General features: G+C 34.8%; 1 protein-coding gene across 1 annotated transcript in view; it reads right to left on the bottom strand.

The window, feature by feature from the left end:
- The window catches only part of peng (Pumilio and CPL domain-containing protein penguin), an 87,103-nt gene that overhangs the window by 9,016 nt on the left and 52,134 nt on the right, over positions 1–25,953 (bottom strand). Inside the window, exons 8-11 of the mRNA XM_081759421.1 lie at positions 21,037–21,191; positions 13,120–13,265; positions 9,518–9,670; positions 5,094–5,184 (exon numbers count right to left, since the gene is read on the bottom strand). Of these exons, the coding sequence (XP_081615547.1) occupies positions 5,094–5,184; positions 9,518–9,670; positions 13,120–13,265; positions 21,037–21,191 (545 nt within the window). The remainder of the gene's footprint in view (positions 1–5,093; positions 5,185–9,517; positions 9,671–13,119; positions 13,266–21,036; positions 21,192–25,953) is intronic.

The raw sequence follows: 25,953 nt of genomic DNA, 5'->3' as shown, positions 1-25,953 counted from the left end.
GGGAATACATGCACACACAAATTCAGACCTCTACATCAGTTGTTTCCCCCTCCCAAACATGTCTTAATGTCCAAAAACGTTGCTACTGTAGGCCCTGATTTCACCCCTTTCAAGTATTTTAGGCAAAAATGTTAAGACATCAAAGTTTTAGCTCTGCACAAGTTAGAGACGCCCAGCAATTTTCAATTTACCAGGACAAATACATGCTATTTAAAACAACGTAAATACCTGAAATCGAGAAAACGCAAAATGGCGGCAGTCGCTCGTAGATGTTTCAAAAATCCTATGATCGTGGTTTCGAAGTACTCTGATATAGTGTAAACATTCATGAAGTAGTTAGATTTTTTGGAGATGGGTGAGCGGCACATACTTGATCACTTAGAATGTATTGACTCTTCGAATAGTGGTTCAAATCCCACTTACAGTATGCCTCGTCTCGTATAGTGTTAGTTCTGGAAATGAACGTTCACTTCAATCAATTAATTGGTTAGTATTAGCAAATTATTATGTTCGTAAGCTGAATTCACCCCATACAACGGACCTGATTAAATATATTAGAAAGGAAGAAAAAAAAACTAATCAAAATCAAAATATTTATGGAAGTTACGAGGAATGACCTGATGAACACACACAAAAATGTATTTTTGCCTTATGTTGAATAGTTTCTTCTGTTTTTATAATTACTACGAAGGGTCCAAACGAATGTGGTCGTGAAGTGAGCTATTCCGATGACAAGAAGCGAGTGTTCATAAAGTAGCATTTCCATCATGTCAGCAGTTTAAAGTTTCGTCGAGTTCTCTAAACATCTACATGAGCAAGCATTATTCCAAAGAACTGTGTGGAAATAGTTTGCGCGCTTCCAACCAGCTACTGCACCACAGTGAATGACGCACTGGAAAGGATGCTCTGAACTTTGGCAGCAAATGAAAGTGTGAACATCACTCGGAGGACTGTGACTCAAGAACGAGCAATCAATCTGAAAATGCAAGTTAAGTGAACGAAGATCCGAAAAGAAGCCGTGTACAAAATTCTCATCAAAAAATTGCACTGCATGAAGAAATCATCACGTTAGATGCCGTAGGCTCTGAAGGCAGAAACGATTGAGCGTCGTCTTGTATACGCGCAAGATCTCTTTATGCGCTTTACGACGAAAGAAGGGATTAAATTTACGGATTAAATTTACATCAAAATTTGTGTAGCTACCGTCTTACTCGCCAGACATCGCCCAATCTGAGTTTTGGCTTTTCCCAAAAATTAAAGTCAATATATGTAACAAATATTACTGGGATCAACACGTGATCAACGTAGTGCATACCGAACTGCAAACCTGACGCCTATTGATTTTCAGGACTGTCAGACCACAGAAGGTGTGCTGGTGAATGGTGATTATGTAAAGAAGTAGGGTCAATCCATACGAAGTGGTCCAGAGGCTCGACATCTCCGAAAATTATAAAAAATTGAGTGTGACGAACCTTGTGTATGAGAAAGTCAATAACACTATTCACGTTGTCGCATGTACAAGTGTTCCTGAATGGCGGCCATATTTGTTGTCGGTGGAGTGCCATTTTTTCATTTGCAAGCGTTTACGAGAACTACAGTTGCTCAGGATTTACGCATCAGACGAACACCAAACAAAAACGAATGTTTACAGGAGAGACTGAGGTACACGGAGAACATATACTCTTGCTTCTAAATACATATGCAGAGTTCAAACCAACACATGAAATAACTAGAAGTACAGAAAATTACACTTTTAAAGTGGCTGTATTTTGGAATGGCATAAAGTGGGGGATTCATAAGTTTTGTGCTGAATACTATAGCATGTAAAGAGTCTGCAGAAATACCCACACCTATGACATTACTCGCACCATAGATTTATGGGGGTCCGAAAGTTGAAGTTTGTGATTTTGATGTCATGTTGATGCCATGGCAGGAGGGCAAAGTGCTAAAAATTGCTGCTTATGCCACAAAGTAACTTTGTATGTGAATAAACAATTGCAAAAAATTCATGACTAATATTACATGGATAAAAAGGAAGAACATGGTAAAAACGAAAAGAAAGCATGCGCGTGACAACGGTCGTAGCCAGAAAAAATTTACACTTTTTGATATGATTTATGCTAGACCTCTAAAACTACGCATGGTTCAGCAATTAGGCCTGCTTCTGTTTGTGTTCAGTTGTGCAAAAGCTTGCAAGTGGCGTTTGTTTTATCTTTCTAGTTCAATGATGATTGCCAATTGACAATCCGCTATAACCGACAAACTAAACAAGAGATAAAGACGAAACTTTGCACGAAGCAAGTATAAGGAAGGAGACATCTATGTGTGTATTAAACAGGAAGATGCAACAATAAGTGTTGCTAACTCAATATAAAGCTATATTTTTCACACGGCACTACGTCAGATTATTACATATTTCAAATCAACGTGTCAAACGTATACTCAAAATATCACTTTTATTATTGAGTGTTGGAAACTGAGGATGTTATAGTAACGCAAACATCCAAAGTTCGGAAGCCTCTAACGCAAATGCAGCATAAGAGATATGTACAGGATAATCCACATCGAAAGTACTTTAGCGTTGGATGTCATGGTATGACTTGTTTCGAATGAATAAGAACGAAGTTACCAGGGCTTGAAAATTTTATTATTTTTTGAAAGCCTTTATTTCGAAAAAAAAAAAAAATGCTGAGATAAGTATCATATCTAGTTACTTGTATGGTTTGTAATGGATATGTAAATTATTTTGCTATTTACAGCACTTCGATATCTCAAACCGTTCCGGAGATATGATAAACATTGCTGAAGTTTGCAACACTGCTTAAATCGTGTAATTGCGGGAACTTGTAATTACAGCTACTAAAAGCTATGCTGTAATGCTATAGAAGAGAAGGGAAACAACGATCATTTTAAATGTTTTCCACAAATATGACATTTTCAGCAGGATAGTTTGGTGTTACGCAACCTTGTGAACACATTAACTTCCGTAACTGGGATTGGATTTCAATGATACTTTGTTGATACATTAAGTGTCTTAATACCGCAACCCAGTTCGAAGATGGGTGTCGTGGGTGCAAGGCGGAGCTAACCCCCTTACCATATAGAAATGGCAATGCACATGGAGCTAGAAAGATGGAACAAATGCCATTCGCAAGCTCGTGCACAACTGAACACAAACAAAAGTGGACCTAATTGCTGAACTATGCGTAGTTTTTGAAATCTAGCATGAAATATATCAAAACATTTAAATATTTCCGAGCTATGACCATCGTCACGCACCTGCTTTCTTCGCGTTTTTACCATGTCCTTACTTTTTCTCGATGTAATATCAGTCATGAATTTTTTGCAATAGTTTATTCACATACAGAATTACTTTGTGGCATAGGCAATTTTTAGCACTTTGCCCTCCTGAGATATTACGCCCCAAACTTGGCATCAAAATCACAAACTTCAACTTTCGAACCCCCATAAATCCATGGTGCGAGTAGTATCATAGGTGTGGATATTTCTGCAGACTCTTTACATGCTTTAGTATTCAGCACAAAACTTATGAATCCCCCACTTTATGCCATTCCAAACTACAGCCCCTTTAAAAGTGTAATTTTCTGTACTTTTTCTAGTTATTTCATGTATTGGTTTGCAACCCTACATATGTATTTAGAAGCAAGAGTATATACTCTTCGTGAACCTCAATCTCTCCTGTAAACATTCGTTTTTGTTTGGTGTTCGTCTGATGTGTGCGTCCTGAGCAGCTGTAGTTTTCGTAAACGCTTGCAAATGCAAAAATTGGCATTCCACCGACAACAAAAATGGCTGCCACTCAGAAACACTTGTGCATACGACAACATGAATGTTATTGACTTTCTCATACACAAGGTTCATCACACTCCAATTTCTATAATTTTCGGAGATGGTCGAGCAACCATTTTTGCTATCTTTGGACCACTTCAGATGGATTGACCCAGTAGCCAATAAAATTTCTGAATATATAACTAGTATTCCTGTTTCATTAAATTTTCCTTGGTGTACGGACATCCTATTTTATTGGAAATGGGTGAAAAGAGATTTACATATCTATGGGAAAGCACTAATACAAATTTTGCAAACCGTATTTAGCTTTTATATTTTACAAGTGATAAAAATCGTATTGTCAAAAATACAATATTACAGATTTTAATACAAATCAAATCAGTTAGTAGTAGTGGTGAGATGAACTATTATAACCTCTATAAGAGAAGTTCCAGGATTGATGTTATATTTTAAAAAATCCACTCACCGACTAATGGTCTGGGATTTTGTCAAGGTAGTTCCCTTCACTATCCATAGACACGGCTGGCACCACGCATGGAACCAAATACAAAACGCCTCTTCTGAAATGTTTCTCAGCATATCCTTCACAGCCTTTTGGATTGTTGGAATACATTGGTATTGCAATTGCTTTTCTTTCAGGTGTACTTTTTACAGGAGAGAACAGAAAATCGCACGGTGCAAGATTAGATGAATATGGAGAATGTGCAAGAGCAAAGATAAGATGTTGACTACATATTCCTATACGATACCAAAGTTTGGAGTTTTCCATTATTATACAACAGAAACAATTGCTCAGATACAACCCCCAAGTAAGGTCAACGGCGCAGAATTGTTCGGCGTAAAAGTTACGGTACCTCAATGTAAAGTCGTGACTTAGTGTCTGTTTTTAGTAATATATCATTCAGGAAGGAATTCACACGCCACCATACCTCTTGTGTAAATAAATACGATCAACCTTCACGTGTTTCAATGTCATAGTTTGAGCATTAAAAAATTAGTCTTAGAACTTCTCTGATAAGCGTCACAGGTTCTGCGTTAAACATTATTTCAACAGCATGTTCCACTCTGAAGATGATGAAGATCTTATTATATTAATCTTTATGATCAAATGTCTGTATTCCTACAAAGTACGTTTAATATAACGTTGAAATAAGTGCTCAAACAGTTCACATGTCTGGAATGTATTGATGGTTCTTTTCTAGATGTTAAAGAGTTGTTTCAATAGAATTTGTCTTCAGAAATTTTAGTTATCTATTTTTATATAGGTTCCTCAAGTCACTTACCTAATGAGAATAAAAACTCCTCTGTTGAACGTAATCCAACGCTTCAAAATACTTTTGTTTAACTTCGATGCCAGAATGTCTCCAAATGTAACTGAAATAAGCGAACATACTTTATGCCAAAATGTTCCTCATAAAATATTATATAATAAAATGAACAGAACAATGTATTAAACAGGGTATTTCTATAATGATTAAACAGGGTATTTCTAGAATGATAATGTATTAAACAGGGTATTTCTAGAATGATTAAACAGAGTATTTCTAGAATGATATCTAACATTTAATTGCAACAACCAAATGCAAAGCTACTCCTAGTGTTTATCTTCATGAAGTTATTAACCAGTAAACACCCATACCGTAAGTGATTAGAATGAAGTTTATTTCAATTTAAAATGAATACGATCAATAGTTTTACTTATAAAGTTTGTTATTTGGAAATGTGCAATTTATATACTTACATTAACACTGATTTATCTTCAATACTAACACAGAGAGCTTTAAATTCTTAATTGTAGTTTGCAGGAACTCCCTTCTCCGATTAAATGTTTCTAGAAGGACCTTAATGACCAGAGATATAGGACTGTGAAGATCCGAGGAACACAATTCATGAAAAATATAACTACTTCTTCACCACAATATCAATATCATTATTATTATTATTATTATTATTATTATTATTATTATTATTATTATTATTATTTGCTATACTTGGCATCTTTTATAATGCCTTCTAAAATTATTTAAATTTCACTGTAGGCTGTTCTGAATGAACTAACACCAATTGGAGATAAAATTTCATTTAATAATTTCTAAACCCGTTTTTTCTTTATTTCTCTCTCTCTCTTTAAATCTTATTAACACCAGCAACCAGAGATGGGCACCCTCACTCATTTTTGCCCTCAAGAGGGCCGCTCTCACCCTCACTTCGGTAGATGAGGGTGAGGGTTAGGGATTCGATTGAGGGTGAGGGTGTCTGAGGGCGAGTATGAGGGAATCAACTGAGGGTAAGGTTGGCTGAGGATGAGGGTGAAGGTGTCGATTGAGGGTGAGGGTGGCTCAGGGTGAGAGTGAGTGTCGATTGAGGGTGAGGGTGGCTCAGGGTGAGGGTGAAGGAGTCGACTGAGGGTGATGGTGGCTGAGGGAGAATATGAGGGAATCAACTGAGGGTGAGGGTGGGGGTGAGGTAGTCTACTGAGGGTGAGGGTGAAGGAGTCAACTGAGGATGAGGGTTGATGAGGGTGAGGGTGAGGAAGTCGATTGAGGGTGAGGATGAATGAGGGTAAGAGTGAGGGAATTGATTGAGGGTGAGTGAGGGTTAGCAAAATCTAGAGATTGACTACAATTACAAATAGGCCTAAGAATTCAGTAGAAAGCAGATCTACTAATGTTGTATAGCAGTTATCAGATATCAGAATAAAATAGGGATGTTGCAAGTTTAATGTGTTACGCATGGGCTACAGTTGGCGTGATTTTTGCCCTGGAAATTTTGGAACCAAATTTTTCTTATAGGTCGGACAATCCAATTATTTTCACTGCATTAAAATATTTTCATGATTAGGCATGCATACTTACATAATAGAATTTAGTTACTTAACGGGATTCGGATTCTGGTTTGTGACTTTTTTTTAACGAATTCATCATACTCAGGTGTATTTAGGCCTTGCTTCTTAGTGCTGTCGTCGTGTTTGAAGCCTAACACTCAAAGAAATCTCTTTCTTATTTACTAACACAAAGGTTTTTCTTTTAGTTCATACGTTGTTGTTTTGTTCTTAATAAATAAAATAAGAAAGAGGTTCATCTGATGAGTATTGGTCTGCAAGTATAATAATAGCCTAGAGACTTGAACTCTGCAACATTCTTAATATTTTATTCTGATGTCTGATAACTCGTATATGACGTTAGTTATATAGCCTACTTTCTATTGAGAAGGTAGGCCTACTAGTAGTCAAAGCCCAGATTTAAATATCTGGAGCATTTTATTACAAGTTCCTCAAGGTCAACCCACATTTAACACATTAAACCCTGCAACATCCTTATTATTCTATTCTGATATCTGACAACTGATATATAGCATTAGTAGCTCTATTTTCTTCAGAATTAAGCCTACTACTAGTCAAAGTCTAGATTTTAATACCTCTTCATACCCATCATACGTTTTTCTAAAGGGGGAGAGCGGTAGCTCAGTGGTAGAGCTTTCACCTCTGGTGCTTCGGTCCCGCGTTCCATCCCAGTCCCCGCCAAGTAAACCTTGTGGTGGACAACTACGTTGTGCGTGGGTATCCTCGGGGTTATCCCACTTTCTTCATTCCACCATTTCATTCGTTATTCATCTGTCTTCTTTAGCCTAACCGGCATAATCGTGGGACGTAAAACTTAAAAGATTTTTTTTTCTAAAGGAAAATGAAATATTTCTGAGTTGATTTCAGCCATAGTAAAAAAAAAGAACATAACAAGGAGAGACCCTTTCACCAAAATTCCGTTTACCAATATTTCTGTGCTGCAAAATTTCCTGCACCGAAAGTTTCAGCATAGAGGAGAGGGTTGGAATACTTTCGTCAGTAAAAGGAAGTAGTACTCTTTTGTTTGTCCAAATCCGTTTTCAATTTATATTTTTATATTCAAAATCTACTTCATATTAACATTCAAAATCTGGTTTTCATTTTTGGGAATATTTTCTGTTTTGTCATTTTTCAGTTGCTTCTTTTATTTTATTCAGGTTTATTTTCCTTTGCAATTAAATTAGTTAACCTATAAATGTATTTAGTTATCATTATTGTATTCTTTATTGCATTAATTATCTTATAATTATATTATTAGTGGTGAGCTTATGTCCGGGGAGCATTTGTCCGCTTCTGCATTAACAAAGGTGAGCTTATGTCCAGTGAGCTTATGTCCGCGACCCTTTGATATTCTTTCTTGTCTTGGTGAACCCGAGCGCGAGCAATCCTAGTGCAAAATGGCCATATATATATATACCGTAGATATAATGTATATCTACGTATATTACAATATATAAATTTCAATCACTTGAATGAGAATCATATTAACCCTTACTTATTGTTTTATTGTTTATTTAGTATATGAAAGAAACTGTGAGTGTGAGGGAGTTGATAGAGGGTGGCTGAGGGTGAGGAAGTCGATTGAGGGTGAGGGAGTCGATTGAGGGCGAGTGTCGATTGAGGGTGAGGATGAAGGAGTCAAGTGAGAGTGAGGGTGGCTGAGGATGAGGGTGAAGGTGTCGATTGAGGGTGAGGTTGAGTGAGGGTGAAGGAGTCTACTGAGGGTGAGAGTGAAGGAGTCGACTGAGGGTGAGGGTGAAGGAGTCGACTGAGGGTGAGGTTGAGTGAGGGTGAGGATAAGGGAGTCGACTGAGGGTGAGGGTGGCAGGGGGTGAGGATAAGGGAGTCGACTGAGGGTGAGGGTGGCTGAGGGCGACTGTAAGGGAGTCAACTGAAGGTGAGGGTGAGGTAGTCAATTGAGGGAGAGGGTGAGTAAGGGTTAGCAAAAATGCCCATCTCTGGCAGCAACCATATTACTTATACGAAAAATGCAGCTAAGTATGATACGAAGATTTTGGATAGTAATCCTTTAAACATAATATTATTTTCTTTTAAGCCTCTCAAAGTCGGAGATACCGGGTTCGAGTCCCGCTCCAGTCATTCACTTTTTCACTTTTTGCGTGCTATTAAATTCGCACCAACAGAGGATCTGGTATGTAGAAATGCATTTAAATCGATTGTTTCCTCCTTTCATTAATATATATGATATTACAACCGTCAAACGGTATTCTCAATATATGAACAGTGGATTATCCAAGCACAGCAGCTAGGTTGAGGTACAAGCCATGTGATCTGAGTGGAGAGCACCGACTTCAGGAGTGAGAAAGAGTGTGACTGTTCTGGGAAGCGGACTGGATGGCGTAGTAGTAACGCATCGGCTTGGTATGCCGGAGATCCCGTGTTTGAGTCTTGGTCCAGTCATTTACTTTTTCACTCTTTGTGTGTTATATGCCACATTCCTTTGAAAATATATAACTTAATTTGGCATATAAATAGCTACTTAATAGTATTAATTACTTCTGGTTTAGTACTCAGGCAATAACACTACTCGAATCCCTTACGACAAGCAGTTTCTAAAAGCGACTAATACTCCGCTGTTAATTAATACAGTCACATTTAAAAAAAAAAAAAAATATCTTGTTATTCAGAATGGAATTTTACTTTTAAAACCTTTTAAGTAAATTTTTTAGTGGCTTTAACTAGCCTATGCGCTACGGAATCAAATAAAAATGAATAAATAATGTCGAAGAAGACGATAACAAAAACAGGGAAGTCTATTTGACTAGATAAACTATATAGCAAATTAATAAGTGAATGAGAAAGAGTGTAATTTCTCATTTGTATTTAATAAAACTTGAAACTTACCTCTTCCTTCCGGTATACTATCTTTATCGTGCATTATAAGTTTCTTTACAAGCAGATGAACTCCTTCTATTTCCACGAGTTCTTTATTTGGTTTTGCTACAGGCTGAGTTATCAGGTCTACAACAGCTTGGTAAGCCCTTTCTAAATGTTCGCCTAAAATCACAGGAAGAAAAAACACTAACTACTCAATATTTCAGAAAAATTTCTTACAGATGGTACATTTTTTACCGAAACAATTACACTACCAAATATTTCTCTTATCTTATTGAAGTTCATGAAAGAATGTAACCATATGGAGATAACATGGAGTTTCATCATACAAACCTAAAAGGCACATTCGAACGCTTAGATGAGAATTCGTTCACTCGTACTCGTAGTTCATATTTAATCGTTCCAAAAAGTAAACATCAAATACGAACAAAGGGGTACTTAAATAAATACGTAAAAGGCAATAAACGAAGTGCTAATAAAGTGGCATCAAAACGCGTAACAATATTTAAAAACTGAGTAGCTTTATTGACTGATGTTCCTCATTGCGACGCGGTACTGAGAAGGTCGAATTACCATAAGTGATATTCAGATTAGCTTTCTTATAGAGTTTACTAGAAATTTCAATAAATTAATGCGATACATATTAATGCCGGAATATTAACTTCAGATTTGATCATTTATATTGAAGTTTTACCCTGAAGAATAGCAGATCTTATTTCGCAGACTAGAAAAAGATTGAGGTTTTAGTGCCTCACCTAGAAAAGCACCTTGAATTTCAACAAACAAACAAATAATGGAAATACTAGTGTGTTGCTGTATACAAACAGAACAACATGAAATGAAATTATTAGTTCGAAGTCAAGCGCTTGCGTCCCGTACGGTGCCAAGCAAGACAATAAATGTCAATGAATGATGAACGCAATGAAAATAGTAGGAGAAAATCCACGAGCATGACGCTGACGATTTTAATCACATGGAAAAAAAAAAAGCAATTGGCCTGTCATCTTAGCGTTTTTTTTAACAAAATTATTATTACGCTGTGATAACGGATCATATATATTATACCCATACATGAACCGCACTGTATTACCGTATGTTAAGTTCACACAAACAATTCATGTTGAAACACAACCAAAGAAGAGAAGTTAACAACACAGAAAACCTTCTCTCTACAGTTATGTTGTTTTGAAATAGGATTTCAAATATATACTGCAAAGATCTCTACTAAGGGCAGATTACAGACCTTTCTAAGAGATCTCCAGTAATATTTTATTTCAATCTCGAATGTATGAGCTGATTCAAAACTACCAGTACCATTTTTCCTTGGGAAGTTACGATCTTAAGCACCATACAATTAAATCAAACAAAGACAAATCTTCTTTGTCTTTGTGGAATCTTTGTTACAAGACAAACATTACTATATTCTTCCTACAGTTGTGAATATAAAGATTTTTTTAAAAAAAGTAGGAGGCCTCTTCAAAATCCGACTGTATATATAACAACGACCTCCTCTTGATTCCCTGCATATTCACCAGTGACACGTAGTCCACCCAAGCAAACCAAGATTGCTTGATTAAATGGTATTAAATAATTTTAATTAATTACTTTAATGCTTATAAGAATGACGATTATAGATCCATGCTTAAACTTTTTAATAATTAAATTCTGAAATAATTTTCATTCTGCTTTGTATCACACAGTCGGAGAGAATATACTTTTCTTCGTTGACAAGTCGGAACCACCGACATAAATACAGTGTTGTCACAAATAATCCACTTTTCATCACTCGTGATCGACCGGTTCAAGAATGGCTCGAGTTCGTTACGTTTCAGTAGAGATTTGCCGACAGAAATTCAGTCGAGTAAATGTTTTTAAGATCATGTGGCACGTAAACGTAGAGTTTTTTATTATTATTATTGTAGCCAGCTTTTTCCAAATGGTTTAACACTGTTTGGTGATGGATGTTCATGTCATTATCGATGTCATGACTGCTCGCATGTCAGTCTTGTTCAACCTTTTCCCAGAATATAATCCACTTTTGCTGTGGAGATTGGTCGTCCAGAAAGTAAGCGACTGAGTCATCTTTTGGCTGTTGCTTTTGATAACCTATCTTGTTCACACACAGCACAATTCTACACCGGTTCCGCAGCATTTGCACCTTTATCGAAATAAAACTGTAAAATGTTTCATAGTTTTGCGGAAAGTTTACTCATCTTCATGGCGCAATATCTTATGTCAGATTATGCACATCTACTAGCTTCGAATGACAGCCGTCAAATGATGTTTGGCCTGACCTGCCGTGGCTCATATACATCCTGGATCTGACACTAACGCCATCTCGTGTGCAAGAGGCTCAACATTTTTACACTATTTGAAAGTCAGTCAGTTCTCCAAAAGATAGGAGCTATCCCTCTTCCCTAAAGATTTTTACTTGCTACGATATGTTGCTGATAAAATGCATTGAGGAAATACTAATTATTTACATTTATAATATTAGTCCTTCATTGATATTTATTTATTTGAAAAAGTCTTTGTTAGTCTGCGAGAGAGTAACTACAAATGAAGGCGTAAATGTATGACAACAATTTCAAATACCAAAAGTGTTTTATATTTCTTACTTCACGACAATATTCAAGAGGGAAGGTTTTTTTTTTTCCCTCAAAATACAGTATTTGCAAGGAATTAATCATTTTTGTCCAATCTCCCTGTAATGCAGAATTTCACATTCGTGTTCAGTGTCTGTTTCAACTTTGTGTTTCATCACTTCAGAACATTCTTTTCTATGCATAAATTGTCATACAAGACTTAAACGAAGGAATACTGCATTATTATTATTATTTAACATGACTGTACTACTTGAGAACATTGAATAGTTTTTTATTAAGTAAAAATTCTAGTTATAAAAAGCCAATTTCTAAAGAATGGTTATAAACCGGATGATTTAAGGAAAATCAGTTTTCATTGTATAATTTTTACATTTAATGTTGGTTCTAATTTTGCTTTTATCATATTTAATTACAACGTTTATATCAATACACTCCCGAAGACTTAATTCTGTGATTACATACTTAAGACATGCGTACAACTACACATTGGTACATTTTATACTATGCCCTTTTTAAATGCTTAAATGTAGGCACAGTAGGGATGTATTCATTACACATTATTGTTACCCATCAAAATACCTACAATCCTTGACAAAAAATGCAATTGTCTTCTCTTTTAGAAAGCGTATGTTGTCGTTCTGTCTTGTCCTGGGAACAACAATACTAACAAGTTCTTTCTACTTAGATCGAATTCATAGAATCATATTAATTTTCTGAAAATTACAGATTTCATATCCACATCAGAGAGCTTTAGAATGAGTGAACGAATTAACTTTTTCCATATATTCAAATAGTCCATGAAAATTATTCTCAATATAGCTCAGTACAATCACTTTCTTCTAATAGCATATCACAAAATACTTCCTATTTTAAACATCTTAAGTAGTACATCAACTTAACTAGCCTAATGAAGAAGTTTAAAGTGACAGAACCCATTTCTACTGTACTGTTTTGTACGATCAAATTTAATTACAAAAGTACTTTTTTTTTTTTTTTAAATCTTACCTGTTCCGAACTTCAAGATAGTTAATGTCACAATACATAGCTGATTAGATGCCAACCATTTCTGAGGGTCATCTGCAATTGCAGAAAGGAAAGGGCCCGAAATAATATTTAATAATTCTTTCTGTTTCACATCACTTGCCTTCTTGCTAAAAGTAACGAAAGAGGAAACTAAGTTAGGTACTAATCCTACAAAGAATTACATCACATTTGTCAATTCGAAAACTATGAAATTTATCTTCATTGCTATTTTATTTTACTGTTTAACTGGCAGTTGTACCTCATAACTAAACACAGAACTGCCCTCCCATACTTTATTTATTGTATAGATATATATATATATATAAAATGACGTTTTAAACCTCCACGAGATTTGTATTTAGATTTTTTAATCACTATAGCAGAAGAAAAAAATTAAGACTAAAACTGTAAATGAAAACATGCATAGATCCGTTCCACGAGTAGGTAATTTTACGCAAGTAAATTCTTACGCATAAAATTCATCTTCACATTCTATTATTGAATAAAAAAAATTCTATGACCAGCCTCCCTGTTACTATTTGGTATATATACACATACAATTTTTGTTTCGTTAATATCACCTGAATTACTGTAATATATTTTAAATCCTGAGATAATCCAAAAATGTTTCTTTTTCACGTTCTTTATATCTTCTTTAATTTTTTTTTTTTTTTTTTTTTTGGTCTTTATATACGTTGTTCCTCGTAGGAGCACGAAAAATATTTTCTAAGGCTTAAATAAACCTTACAGAACCTTACCAAAAAATTACAGAAACGTTTAAGGGAATACAGAAGTTATTTTGGGAACAATTTGTGAAACATAAATGATGGAAGTTTGTAAAACAAGTTAAGAGTTTATGTGAAAAACTAATATACTTGCAGTAATGGTGATGGAATAAGTAACTCGTACATAATTCAGAATTTAAACGAAGATTAAATCTGTTTAGGATAAACTTACTAAAAGTAGATGAGCTCAGGAGATACTCACTCTATTCTGTTTCGGACTTGTTCAGAAAATCATTATTAAAAGTAGAATTTTCGGCGACTGTTATCACCTTTGCCAAGACGCACGTACAAAAATAAATATTTTTTTTCCGCAGGTATCTATATGAAGCCTCATGCATATGCCAAGACACTTGTAACAGGCATGACGAAGAGAAACACAGACAACAGACTCAAAGAACATATTCGTAATGTCAAATACAAGCTTCAAAATCAGGTCTTTTAAAAGATGTAAATGATCAAAACACAAACTGATAAATTACAAGGGCTCAAAAAATCTTCATTATTTTTTAAAGATAGACATTCGAGACTTTTCTCATTGGAACGAAGGAATCAAAAATTAAACACCGATATTAGTCACTGTCATCATCAACTACGAAAGTAGCACATTGAAGCTTGAAAATAACTGTGTTTATTACTGCGCATATACCTATTACTGATGTAATTAATTCCCATCCACTTTATCCGTACTAAACTTTTTTCTCACATTTGAACAGTGCTAATAGCAGAGAAAATCTGACGTTTAATGATTTTTATTATTTTAATTCGTCAGAGAATACAGAAAAACAAGATGAATTTTATGAGTTTATGCATACGATAGTCTTCAAGCAGCTTACATTAAGAGAAAATATAAGCTTAGTAGGATGACCCCCTTGGAACTTTTACAGTGTCGGTGTATTTATATTCTCTGGATTAGACAAAATATTTCAGCAAAAAATTTAGAGAATACTTCGGAGACTCAACGGAGCTAGAACAGCTAAAATGATCACACTTTCGCACTTAAATTTTCACATACAAGAAATGCTAGTCTACACTCACAGTCAAACTTCGAGATACTGTGAAATTTACCAGTGTTTGTTGATTTTAGATTACTTTATGAAAGAGATCTTCACATCTTTGACTACAGAATGAATTTAAATATTTGCAAATTTTTGAGCAAAAGGTATAGGTCAAAATACGTAAGTAAGTCAACGCCCGTTTACTAAATAATGCTTAAATAATGCCTTAGAACAAGTACCATGGATTGCCGAAATTCCCTGAAATTATATGTTTCATCCTGGGAAAAAATCGCAAATCGCTGTTGTTCTTTTCTAAGACAATATGCTAATTTTCTGCTGAAGATACAAAACAAAAACTTAAGTTTTCATTCGGCAATTCTATCTTCCGACATATAAGGTGAAAATACGAAAATACTCCAGAGAAAAAGGAGAAAATCTGGGCTGCGTAGAGGAGGGTACACCAAAAGAGAACCAGAAAGGAAATGAAGACTTGAGTTAAGAATAAAAGATCCAAAAGAATGTCAAAGAGAGATATCACTGAGAGTCAGTCAAATGTACGAAAGAGAGTAAAGAAATGTGAGAGATTTAGAGAAAGCAGTAAGAAAGGTGACCAGGAAGATATTAAAGACCATGGTAAGAAATGTGATTACAAAAATATGAGATGTTGAAGTTAAGTATACTATAAAACGTTTGCATATGAGTTACAATTGCAAAGGACATGGCCATGAATTATTACTATTATTATTGGATATGTTTTATATTTGCTCACAAGCAAATGGTAGTGGAAATAAGTAACGTGAAGAATGTGTTTAAAAAAAAAGAGAGAAAGAAAGAAAAAGATGAGAAAACAAAAAGGCTAATACTCATCGCAGAAAATATATATGCTACTTGTTACATGTAGAAGAAAATTCTACTATATTGTCTTTTGCTGTGAGTATTGCCTTTTTGCTTTTCTCATTGAATATCATCACCGATCGCAATATTGTAATAAGGAAAAGATAAATTTCCAAGCGATGAAAGATTTGGGTGAGGGAAGTACTTGTAGATTTTAATATTTAGATTTGAGAAAGAATGTCGGCAGCATTTATGCATTATTCATATAATGTACTGTTCTGACGTGATCAGCTTTCAATTTAGTAAAAGGAATGTTGGGAATCAATATGAAGATTTAGTAGTTGAGTGTAATGAATAATTTATATCAAATCAAGAATTTGAGATAAGAAAATGTCCGTTTGGAATAAACCTAAAGAGTAGGCTTAGTTGTTAATAACAGGACGCAGTTGGCAAAGCCTTATTGAAGTTGCAACATCGATTTGAATTTTAAAGATTTAAAATGTTCCAATCACACAATAATATCTTCGGACTTTCAAGAAAAGATTAAAAAACTGTTAAACCCACAAAGTTCTATTGGAATACTGAGCTATGAAGTATAGAATATACTATTTATATTGGCAATGAATCATGTCAGGTCATGAATGTGGTACAATTAGCGAACACACAGAGTATGCAAGATCACTTCGCATTGAATAAAACCTGTTTATGTTGATCATCAGTGATACCTTTGAAAAATCCTCACTTTAGACAGGCGAGCAAACTTAAAAAAATAAACAAATTTTGAAGCCATAATTATTATAAATCATAGCATTGTGTATTTCTAATGCAATAACTATTTATTATTTGCGTATAGTTAGTATGTTATAAATAATATATATATTACAGTTTCTTCGTGGTTATATGGTTACCGTACGCAGCTATGGTGCGGAAAATATGGGTTCGGATGCGAGTTCGTATAGTTGATTCCACGTTAAGCTATAAATCCACATCTCATTCAACTTCGGTGCTGAAAGGGGCATTAAGCTCCGAAAAAATACATAGTGAAAATAATTTCTACAATATATAAACCTTTCATGTAATAAATCTCTTTTTTTTTTTTTTTTTTCATTCGTACTCTATGATTTAAATGCTGTAATTTCAACATGTTAACTATGTATAAAACACTACTGTGCAGATATCTAAAAATGGTTAAAATATGTTGAATAACAAGCCTAATTCATAATGTTTATACTTTTGAAACACTTAGTTCTGTTAACCAAAACGTAAAACTGAGCAATAAATTTGTAAATTTATTTTTTAACAATGTAAAAAACAGCCAATAAACTGCAGGCATCTCTCTTCTACCACATTCTATTTATACACGTAGTTGTGTCATTCTTCCTTTGCAAACACAAACACTTCCTCAGTAGTTAGTATAACGTACGACTCATCGATTAAACTACTAAACGTAAAGACTCGGGAGTCAATGTGTAATTTTTTAAAAAACTCAAAAAGTGCATTTAAAACCCTTTGGTTTTCCAGGTCATAAGGAACAAAAACTCAGCAAACGTGTCTTAGTATTCAGCAAGCTAGTTTATCCAAGTTCAAATCACAACAGCTGAATGCTGGTGTGAAGAATACCAGTTAATTAACTACCTAAATAACCTTGCTTTTCTCGTCACCCAAAGCTGTAAAGACTTAGATAGACATGTCACGTTTGTCTTTCCTAAAAAGACACTGCCAACGCCCATCAGCCGTCTGTCCGTCCGAAGTCCCCCCCCCCCCCCAAAAAAAAATAAGGTCTCGTCGATCGAATAAATAAATAAAATCATTTAAAAAAACACTCATTTCGCTAGGTACTAAGTTCTCAACATCTCTCCTTCAATTAATCCCTTCCCTTCTATCTCCTCTTTTACCTTTCCTCATTCAATGTCTGTATTTGTTTTTTAATAATTCTTAATTTCATTTAAGCACAACTAAGAACTAAATTCCAAGCCTAATTAAAGTTAACTAAAATCATAATTTAAAACAAGTATTAAAATCCTGAAAGAATTTGTTAGCCAAATCCCATATATTCATTTGTTTTGCATTTTATAAAAAAGCTACAAAGCCGACTTCCCATAAGTGCACACTATAAAACATTCTTTAATCTTTTCTTCCTTCCAACTATGAGAATACATGGAGATAAAATCGTCAGTTTCAGGAAAAAGTGGAACATGCGTGTCGTCTCACCCCTACCGGTCCTTAGGTATGGATTCACAAACATTGTACTTTTAGTTTCACCCTGTTACTGGGTTTTGAAGGGCACGAAGCAATGGAAAGATTTTTATCCGTTTTGGAACATGAATCCGATTGTCATTTGTTATAAATTTCTTGAGAGTTTCTCACAAGAAAAAGATTTCGAGTGCATGACGAAAACAAAACAATTAGAGCTCAATGAACTGAGTCTTTCTGTTCATACACTTGCCTATACCAGATATATAAGAACCAATAACAATAAAATCGTTTACTTTTGTAGAAGTTACTTTCAATAGGGAAGTTTTCTCCCTTAGGTTCATTGACCTTCCAAAACGTAACAACAATAATAGTAGTAAAAGATGTTTGCAAGCATTTGTAAGAAATGACAATGAAATGGCAATCGCGTACACAGAAATGAAAATAACACAGAATGCAAGAGGGATGGCGAAATCGGAAGAAAGTATGTGGCGTTTCTGTATGAACGCAGAATCGCGATAAAGAATAAAGGAATTTACAAAACAGTGGTTAAGCCAGCAATGAATTACGGAGTAGAAACATAGCCAATCAAGAAACCACACTTAAAAATATTGAATATTATCGAAATGAGAATGCTACACTAAATGTATGGAATAACAAGAAAGGGGAACAACCAAGGACGAAGAGAGATCTAAAAAGATTCAAGAAAAATGGCTCTAATAGTATGGCCATCTCATGAGAATGACTTGAAGAAGAAAGGTCTGGCATAGGAATCAGAAACTTCGACTATACGTAAGTAAGAAAAGATGGAGAGAAGGATGATGATGAATATATTCAAATATTCAGTTCCAAATATTCAAATTTCAACATTAACAGAATAAGAGTAGAACTAAGACTGCTTCAATGCGACCAAGTTCCAAGATAGAAAAGTGGTCAGGCTACAGCAAATAATATATATCTTATAGGAACCATAACAAAGAGGTGAATTTAGAGAAATGGCAATTAACAAGTTTTATTATGTATGGCTACGGAATCAAGCGAAGTTCACAGGAACTAATTAGCACATTATTATTTGAAAGAAGGATCTATACAAAGTGGAAACTTATTTTAAAACGCAGTAATCTTATTTTACATAATATCCAATAGCACAAACTAATATGAATTCAATTTTACAAAAACGCATTCAAACTCCTCTGGCCCCCGCCTTCCATACTTCGTTCGTTCGTTAGTTAAAACGAATACTATTCACGATGAACAGATTACTATCGGCAAATTTATCAAGATTAACTTCAATTTCAAAAATCTATACTTCTTACGCAGTTAAATTTAACTGATTCTGTACGCTAACTTTATGTTTAGAAACAATCCAATAACATAACAATACCGTGTGTGCTTTTCCCATTCAATGATCCATTAAATCAAAAACAGGAAGAGACAGTTTCAAGACCTTGAAACCCATGCTGTAAGTTAGATCTTATTATCGAGAGTGAAGTTTACAACATAACATACACACAATGTTATACAAGAGAAAATACATAACGAAACGAAACTTAATAATAATAATAATAATAATAATAATAATAATAATAATAATAATAATAATAATAATAACTAAACGCAGCATAGTATTTCTAACTGCTGGCAACTTAAAACTACGTCTTTTTGCTCAGTAGCAGTTTGAAAGAAATGTTGAACATTTTGCTGTGCAAAATACCTGAAGGCTATAAGGCAATGTTCTTTTCTACAGACTCGACGAAATAGCAATGATCAATTGCAGCACCCACAAAATCGATTTTAAGCGCAGAAGTGGTAGACGCTTTAATATGGGTGACTTACCGGAAAGGAAATCAACTCCTTGGTCGACAATAATTAGGATAGACTAATCCTTCTGTTTTATTAACGATATTCCAGTAATATAATAACAACACAGTTATCGTTTAGTTATGTTTATTCCAACGTTTATACTCTTGTTACGAACCAAAATCTGAAGTTTACACAATGTCACAAAACAGAAAAGTCACTCCCAATTTTCCATCGTTGAACTGAATTGAACTCGTCTCTGGCAAGATATCGACGCTTTTTTATCTTCTAAAACCATTCACCCACTTCAAAAAATGTCAACAGTTCGATAGCCTCATTTATCACAAAACCATACTGAAAAATGACTGTTACAGACACGCGAGTATTTGGATTGCAATTGAGTTAACCTGTTTCCACGACTCGGTTCGCTTCGAGTAATATAGTTTTCATCCTACGGTCAAGCAGCCGATAAAGGTATGTGATTGAGGATGTTTATGTGAACGCACTTTTAGTAATATTTTCCTCTTTACCTAAATCTAAACTATTACTTTATATATATATATATATATATATATATATATATATATATATATATATATATATATATATATATATTTGGCGATAACTTCTAAGTTTTAGTGAATGTTACAAGAGAATAAAGCCGTCTATGTACGCGACGGAACGAAGAAAATTGAATTAACAACATAAACTGGACAGTACCGTCTCTAGATTAGAATTCCGTCGGAGACGCGTGGTTGTACACGAATTATAGGCTTCAAAAGAAAGCCTATGCACAATCTTAAGTACTAATGAACAGGATTTGAGACGTAAGACGTGTGTATTTCTCCCAAGCACATACGAAAAAAAGTAGAAATCTGGGCAAAAGATGTCAGGCAATAGTCGAAACGAAAACGACTGGACCTGTTTTAGATATTTGTGCAATAATTTAAGTAATTTACTTTGAAACCACAAAACCGAGTTTTGTTATAATTTGGATAATTTAGATTGGACGCCCCTTTTTAGTACCGAGGTGCACCCACAGCTTAACGTGGGATCCGAACCAAATGAGCTCCATGGAGAATTGACTCCGAGCCTTTCGTGCCAAAGGGCCAACCGCTGATCACTTAGCCATGACGAAGTACTTTCATATAATTTATTTTTTAAACGCAATATACTTTCCTATGAAACTGACAGTTCTTTTCAACACCAGAACTAAAACTACAATAACGAAAACTGAAATACATTCATATACTGAAATACATTGAAACGTACTAGTTTTTATTTTTTCATACCTTACTTTGTTGGAATCACCCTGTTTCAGTAACTCTATTATACTCGGATGTAAATGCGCTGGATTTCTTCTATCGAATAGGTACAAAATTACTTTACGACCAACTTCGTTATGTGCCACATCGTAACCATGTTGAATAATTTCGTTAAGTACATTCTGCAAAGAATAAAAGCATGCATTTCAAAAGAATTTGTAACAGTGGGAAACTTGGAATTTACGCTGGCTTATATTTATGCAAGCTGAAGAAAAAGACAACTTAAAAATCTCTAAACAGTAATCACCATGTAGACAATTATCCCTAAAAACCTAGCTATACTGCATAAATGTAATTATCGTTACTGTTACTGCTTTTCTTTTACTATAAGTTACGTACTTTGATTATAATTAATAGGTCCACTCTCTCACTTTCAAAACCATTTGGAATTTACATAGTTACTCGGAACAAATCGATCATAAAATTAATTTTTTTAAAAAATAATAACGCATAGTGCATCTTACGATTCAAACAAGATACGTAATCGAAATTACTCTAGTTGATCGCATTAAATTTCCTTTCAATTCACAACCGACGAACTAAGCAAAGATGAGGCTATATTAAGGAAGATTAGAGAATAAATTCAAATTTGATTTTGTTTTACTTTACTTTACATGACTCCAGTGTCTTTATATATATATAAAGACATTGGAGTCAGGTAAAATAGCAAAGAAAATTTTAAGACAATCATATGAGCTATTAAATAATTAAATAAAATTTGAATCCATTCTTTAAATCTTCCTTAATAACTTGTACGATTATTTATTTATTTATTTTTAATTTCTGTTTTATTTGTAAATATCAGGCGCCAAGCTTTCTACATTCCAAGCAGTACAGGAGACTAGTATTATTCAATATTTTGTATTTCGTTCCTCACCGACAAAGACTGCGGAAAACAACTCAACGAAATGGCAAGGCGCTACTTCTTTCTTGCAATATTTGGAAACATGCATTCAAAATTGGCAAAATGTTGATATTATTTCCAGTTTATCATCACAAAACTGATAATTAAAATGAATGATTATGGAATAACTGGTAGGATAAGAGTGTAAAAGGGAACAGAACTCAAGAATACATATACCACAATTGTGTGTGTTGAGATCGAACCAGGTCCCTCGCTCCACAATAAGTGTTGTATCTGTACGCCATCGTGCCTTTACTTTACATATACTGTTTTCAAATAATGTCTTATAACAGCACCACAAGTAAACTATCAACTTAACGAAGTTCGAATTAACAGACTTCATATTTACCAGACAGTATTAGACCGATGCCGCAAATGTAGTTGGAAGACAAAAACTTCGACCAGGTTTTTAAGGAAACGGATGCTATTGGAATATAGGAGTGGTTCGTACACAGAACAATTGTGCAACTACCACTATTTTCACTGCTTTTCAAATCGGAACTTCGACTACATTCGTGATAAATCGTGGGCACGTGCAGCTTTAAGCAGCAGTTAAAATCATCTCTGTATTTACTGTGTTTCGTACCGAACTGTACCTGGCACGCGTTGGACAATAGTGATTCAGACTAATGGATTCCCATAAAGCGTTAACGTGTTCATTTACGTTTACGTAGTTGTATATTAATACAAAACTACGTAAAATAAAATATTTACCTGAGTACGTTGTTTTGTCTTTTAACCTCAATTTTCGTTAACTCTTCATTGTTCTCTCTTACGAGGTGCGAAAATTGACGAAAAGCGAGATTCCACTTGGTTACATTCCTGTTTTGTACCGAGATGCATCCTACTAAACATTACTGTTTCACTTCCCACTTTTGGCATTTTTCTTTTGTTTCATTGCCAAGTTATCTTTAACACTTGTTTCGTGTGATTTTTATTGCAAATAATGAAAACCAAGCTGACAATTATTATGACCTTGAGCATAAAACTATCTTTCCGCCCCATATTGCCACATCACGAACTTTATGCTTCACTATATATTAATGAAAAGAGGAAACAACCGATTTATTTTACACACCACAATCCTCTGTAGGTGCGAATTAAACAACTTACAAAGAGTAAAAAGTGGTCTAACTGGACCGGAACTCGAACCCGGGATCTCCGGCATACCGTGCCGATGCGTTAGCCACTACGCCACCCAGTCCGCTTCCCAGTACAGCCAAACACTCTGAGTGGAGAGCACCAACTACAGGAATGGGAGTGTGTTTGGCTGTTCTGGGAAGCGGACTGGGTGGCGTAGTGGCTAACGCATCGGCACGGTATGCCGGAGATTCCTGGTTCGAATCCCGGTCCAGTCAGACCACTTTTTCACTCTTTGTAAATTGTTATGCTTCCCTGTTAACGGATTGATGAAACCCTTGTTTAAGTTAATGTAACGTTTTTATTTCCTAAACAGTGCTAATTCCGTGGTTTATTTATATTGAGTTCTGCGATCTCAAAGTTTACCTAGCATGCCATAATTCTGGTTTAATTCAGGGTTCCTGGTTCTAATAAAATATGACTCATAAGTTCTTTCGATTTGTGAGGTCGCCTTGTGAAACATTTTTATCTTGTTTATATGGAATGTTTAGTTTTTATTAGATGTCTTAATAAGCCTGGCACTATTAGTTCTTGTTCCTTTGAATCGCTCTGGTGTTCTTTTATTCTTATTGTTATATTTCCTTTTGTCATGCCAATGTAAGTATGTTTATATTGATATGTCACCGAGTAAATGCCTGATAGGGTTTGGTTGTTTAAGTAATAACTTTTATAATTAGTTAAATACTTTTCCAGTTAATAGGTGATTTCAGTGTTACTTTAAATCCATATTTTTCCACTATATTTTGCACTAGCACATATTATCCGCTTCGCTGGGTTGAAATAAAAATTTACATGCACAACTGCGTATCTCATGTGTTTAGTACCCGTGAAATATGCTGTTTTCGATTTTAATCGCATATATTTAAACAGCATCGGAGAGATCACTGATCATCTCGGCGACCCCGAAAACCATGAATTCGACACTAATATTGGTCACTTTCGATCATTTTATTATCTCCCCCAAATTGCGGGGCTGGGATCGGAAGTGTCACCGGTCATCTGAGTGACCCCAGAAACTATTGATTCGACAGTAATATGTATTATTTTTTATCAGATTTATGTATTTCCCTTTGCCCCTTCCCCAAGACGCGGGGCTGACTTTGGATTTAAACAGCACCAGAAGTGTCACTGTTCATCTCGGCGACCACAAGAACTATAGATTCAATACTAATATCGGTTATTTTCGATCATTTTTAAAAATCTCATCCTCCCCCAAGTTGCGGGGTTGGATTTGAATTTAAACGGGATCGAAAGTATCATTGTCCATCTAAGCGACCCAGAAAACTATAAATTTGACACTGATAGTGGCCATTTTCGATATTTTTTTTTATATCTTTCTCCCCCTCCCCCCAAATGGTGGGACTGATCTTGGATTTAAACCAGATCGGAAATGTCACTGTTCTCCTGAATGATCCCGAAAACTATATATTAGACACTACTATTGTTAATTTTCGATCATTATTATATATAGCTCCCCCTCCGTGCTACGGTACCGCATGAGAATTGTCACTGTTAATCTCAGCTACTTTTAAAACTATGGATTTGACACTAATATTAGTCATTTTCGATCATTTTTAAATGTTTATCCCCCTCCCCTAAGTTGTGTCCTCCCCCTCCCTAACTATCAGGGCTGAACTTGGATTGAAACAGCATCAGAAGTGTCAGTTTCTTTCATCGACCCCAAAAACTATGGATTCAACACTAATATCGGTCATTTTTGACCATTTTTAAATTTCTCTTCCCCTCCCGCACGCTGCATCGTCAAAATGAATAGCCTAAAGCAATCCCTGCCCCTAAACTCATGTACATTGAAAATTTGGCGGGTGGTTCAAGAGTGATGAAGTTACAAAAGCAGTCATTTTTATGTTATTCTTTGTTTTACATATCTCCCCCTTTCCCCTCTCCTAGGTTGGCCCGTCAAAGTGAAACGATAAAAATCACCCAAGGCCCGACACTCATCTATCTATTAAAATGCTACAACAGCAATTAAAAGCGCCTGAGCTCCAACCTATAACCTTAGCTTTCAAAACTTTCATTTACGGTTATGTGTGATTTCACGTTTAGCAGAGACAAACATTTTAAGTATTTGTACTTTAAATAGTCTAAATTAGTTAACTATATTTTTTTCATAAAGTTTATGATATAAAATTATTGTTCAAAGCCTTTGTATTTTAATAAGCCTTCTCTAAAATCAATGCATGTGAATTGTGCTTCCATCTTCCGAGTTCTTTATATGTTTGTGGCCAATCCTTTCGACAATGAAATCTCGGAAACTACAGGCTCTAGAAAGATGACGCTTTCACTGATCGATTGGAAATTTTGCGTAGATTGTCCAGTTCTAATTAAATATTTAAAAAAAAAACATGGCAATTATTTCTTTATTACATTTTTTTAGGGAACACTGGAAGCGTTGAAATTAAAAAAAAAAAAAACTAAGGCATCATATCCTATGCATTATATATTCCAACACCACATTGTTGTATATTGGGGTTGTATATGTCAAGGCGTTTGTTACATGGCCAAATAGCAATGAAAAAGGAAGGATAACCATTTCTCGAGTCTAAGATAAATCTTTATTTTTTGAGTGTTTTGCCCAATGAACCATATATAACTGACATTATAATTAACTGTATATGTAATGTATTTGCTTATTACATATTGCATGCAAGAAGAAGGAAAACGCTGGTCATATATGAATTAGAAACTCCAACCGGAAGTAGGCTCAAATCTTGCACACAGTGCGAGATATTGAGAAAAAATAATCCCAAAAAATCTCCCCTTTATGTTACTCCTTGCCGATTTTTTTTATCAAGACGTCTTTCACTTGTGTCTGTAAAGGG

The sequence above is a fragment of the Thermobia domestica genome, chromosome 5, assembly GCF_964235325.1.
Source record: "Thermobia domestica chromosome 5, izTheDome1.hap1.1, whole genome shotgun sequence".
NCBI classification, from domain to species: Eukaryota; Metazoa; Arthropoda; class Insecta; order Zygentoma; family Lepismatidae; genus Thermobia; species Thermobia domestica.
The sequence above is the reverse complement of the archived record's forward strand: the minus strand, read 5'-3'. Positions and strand labels throughout refer to the sequence as shown.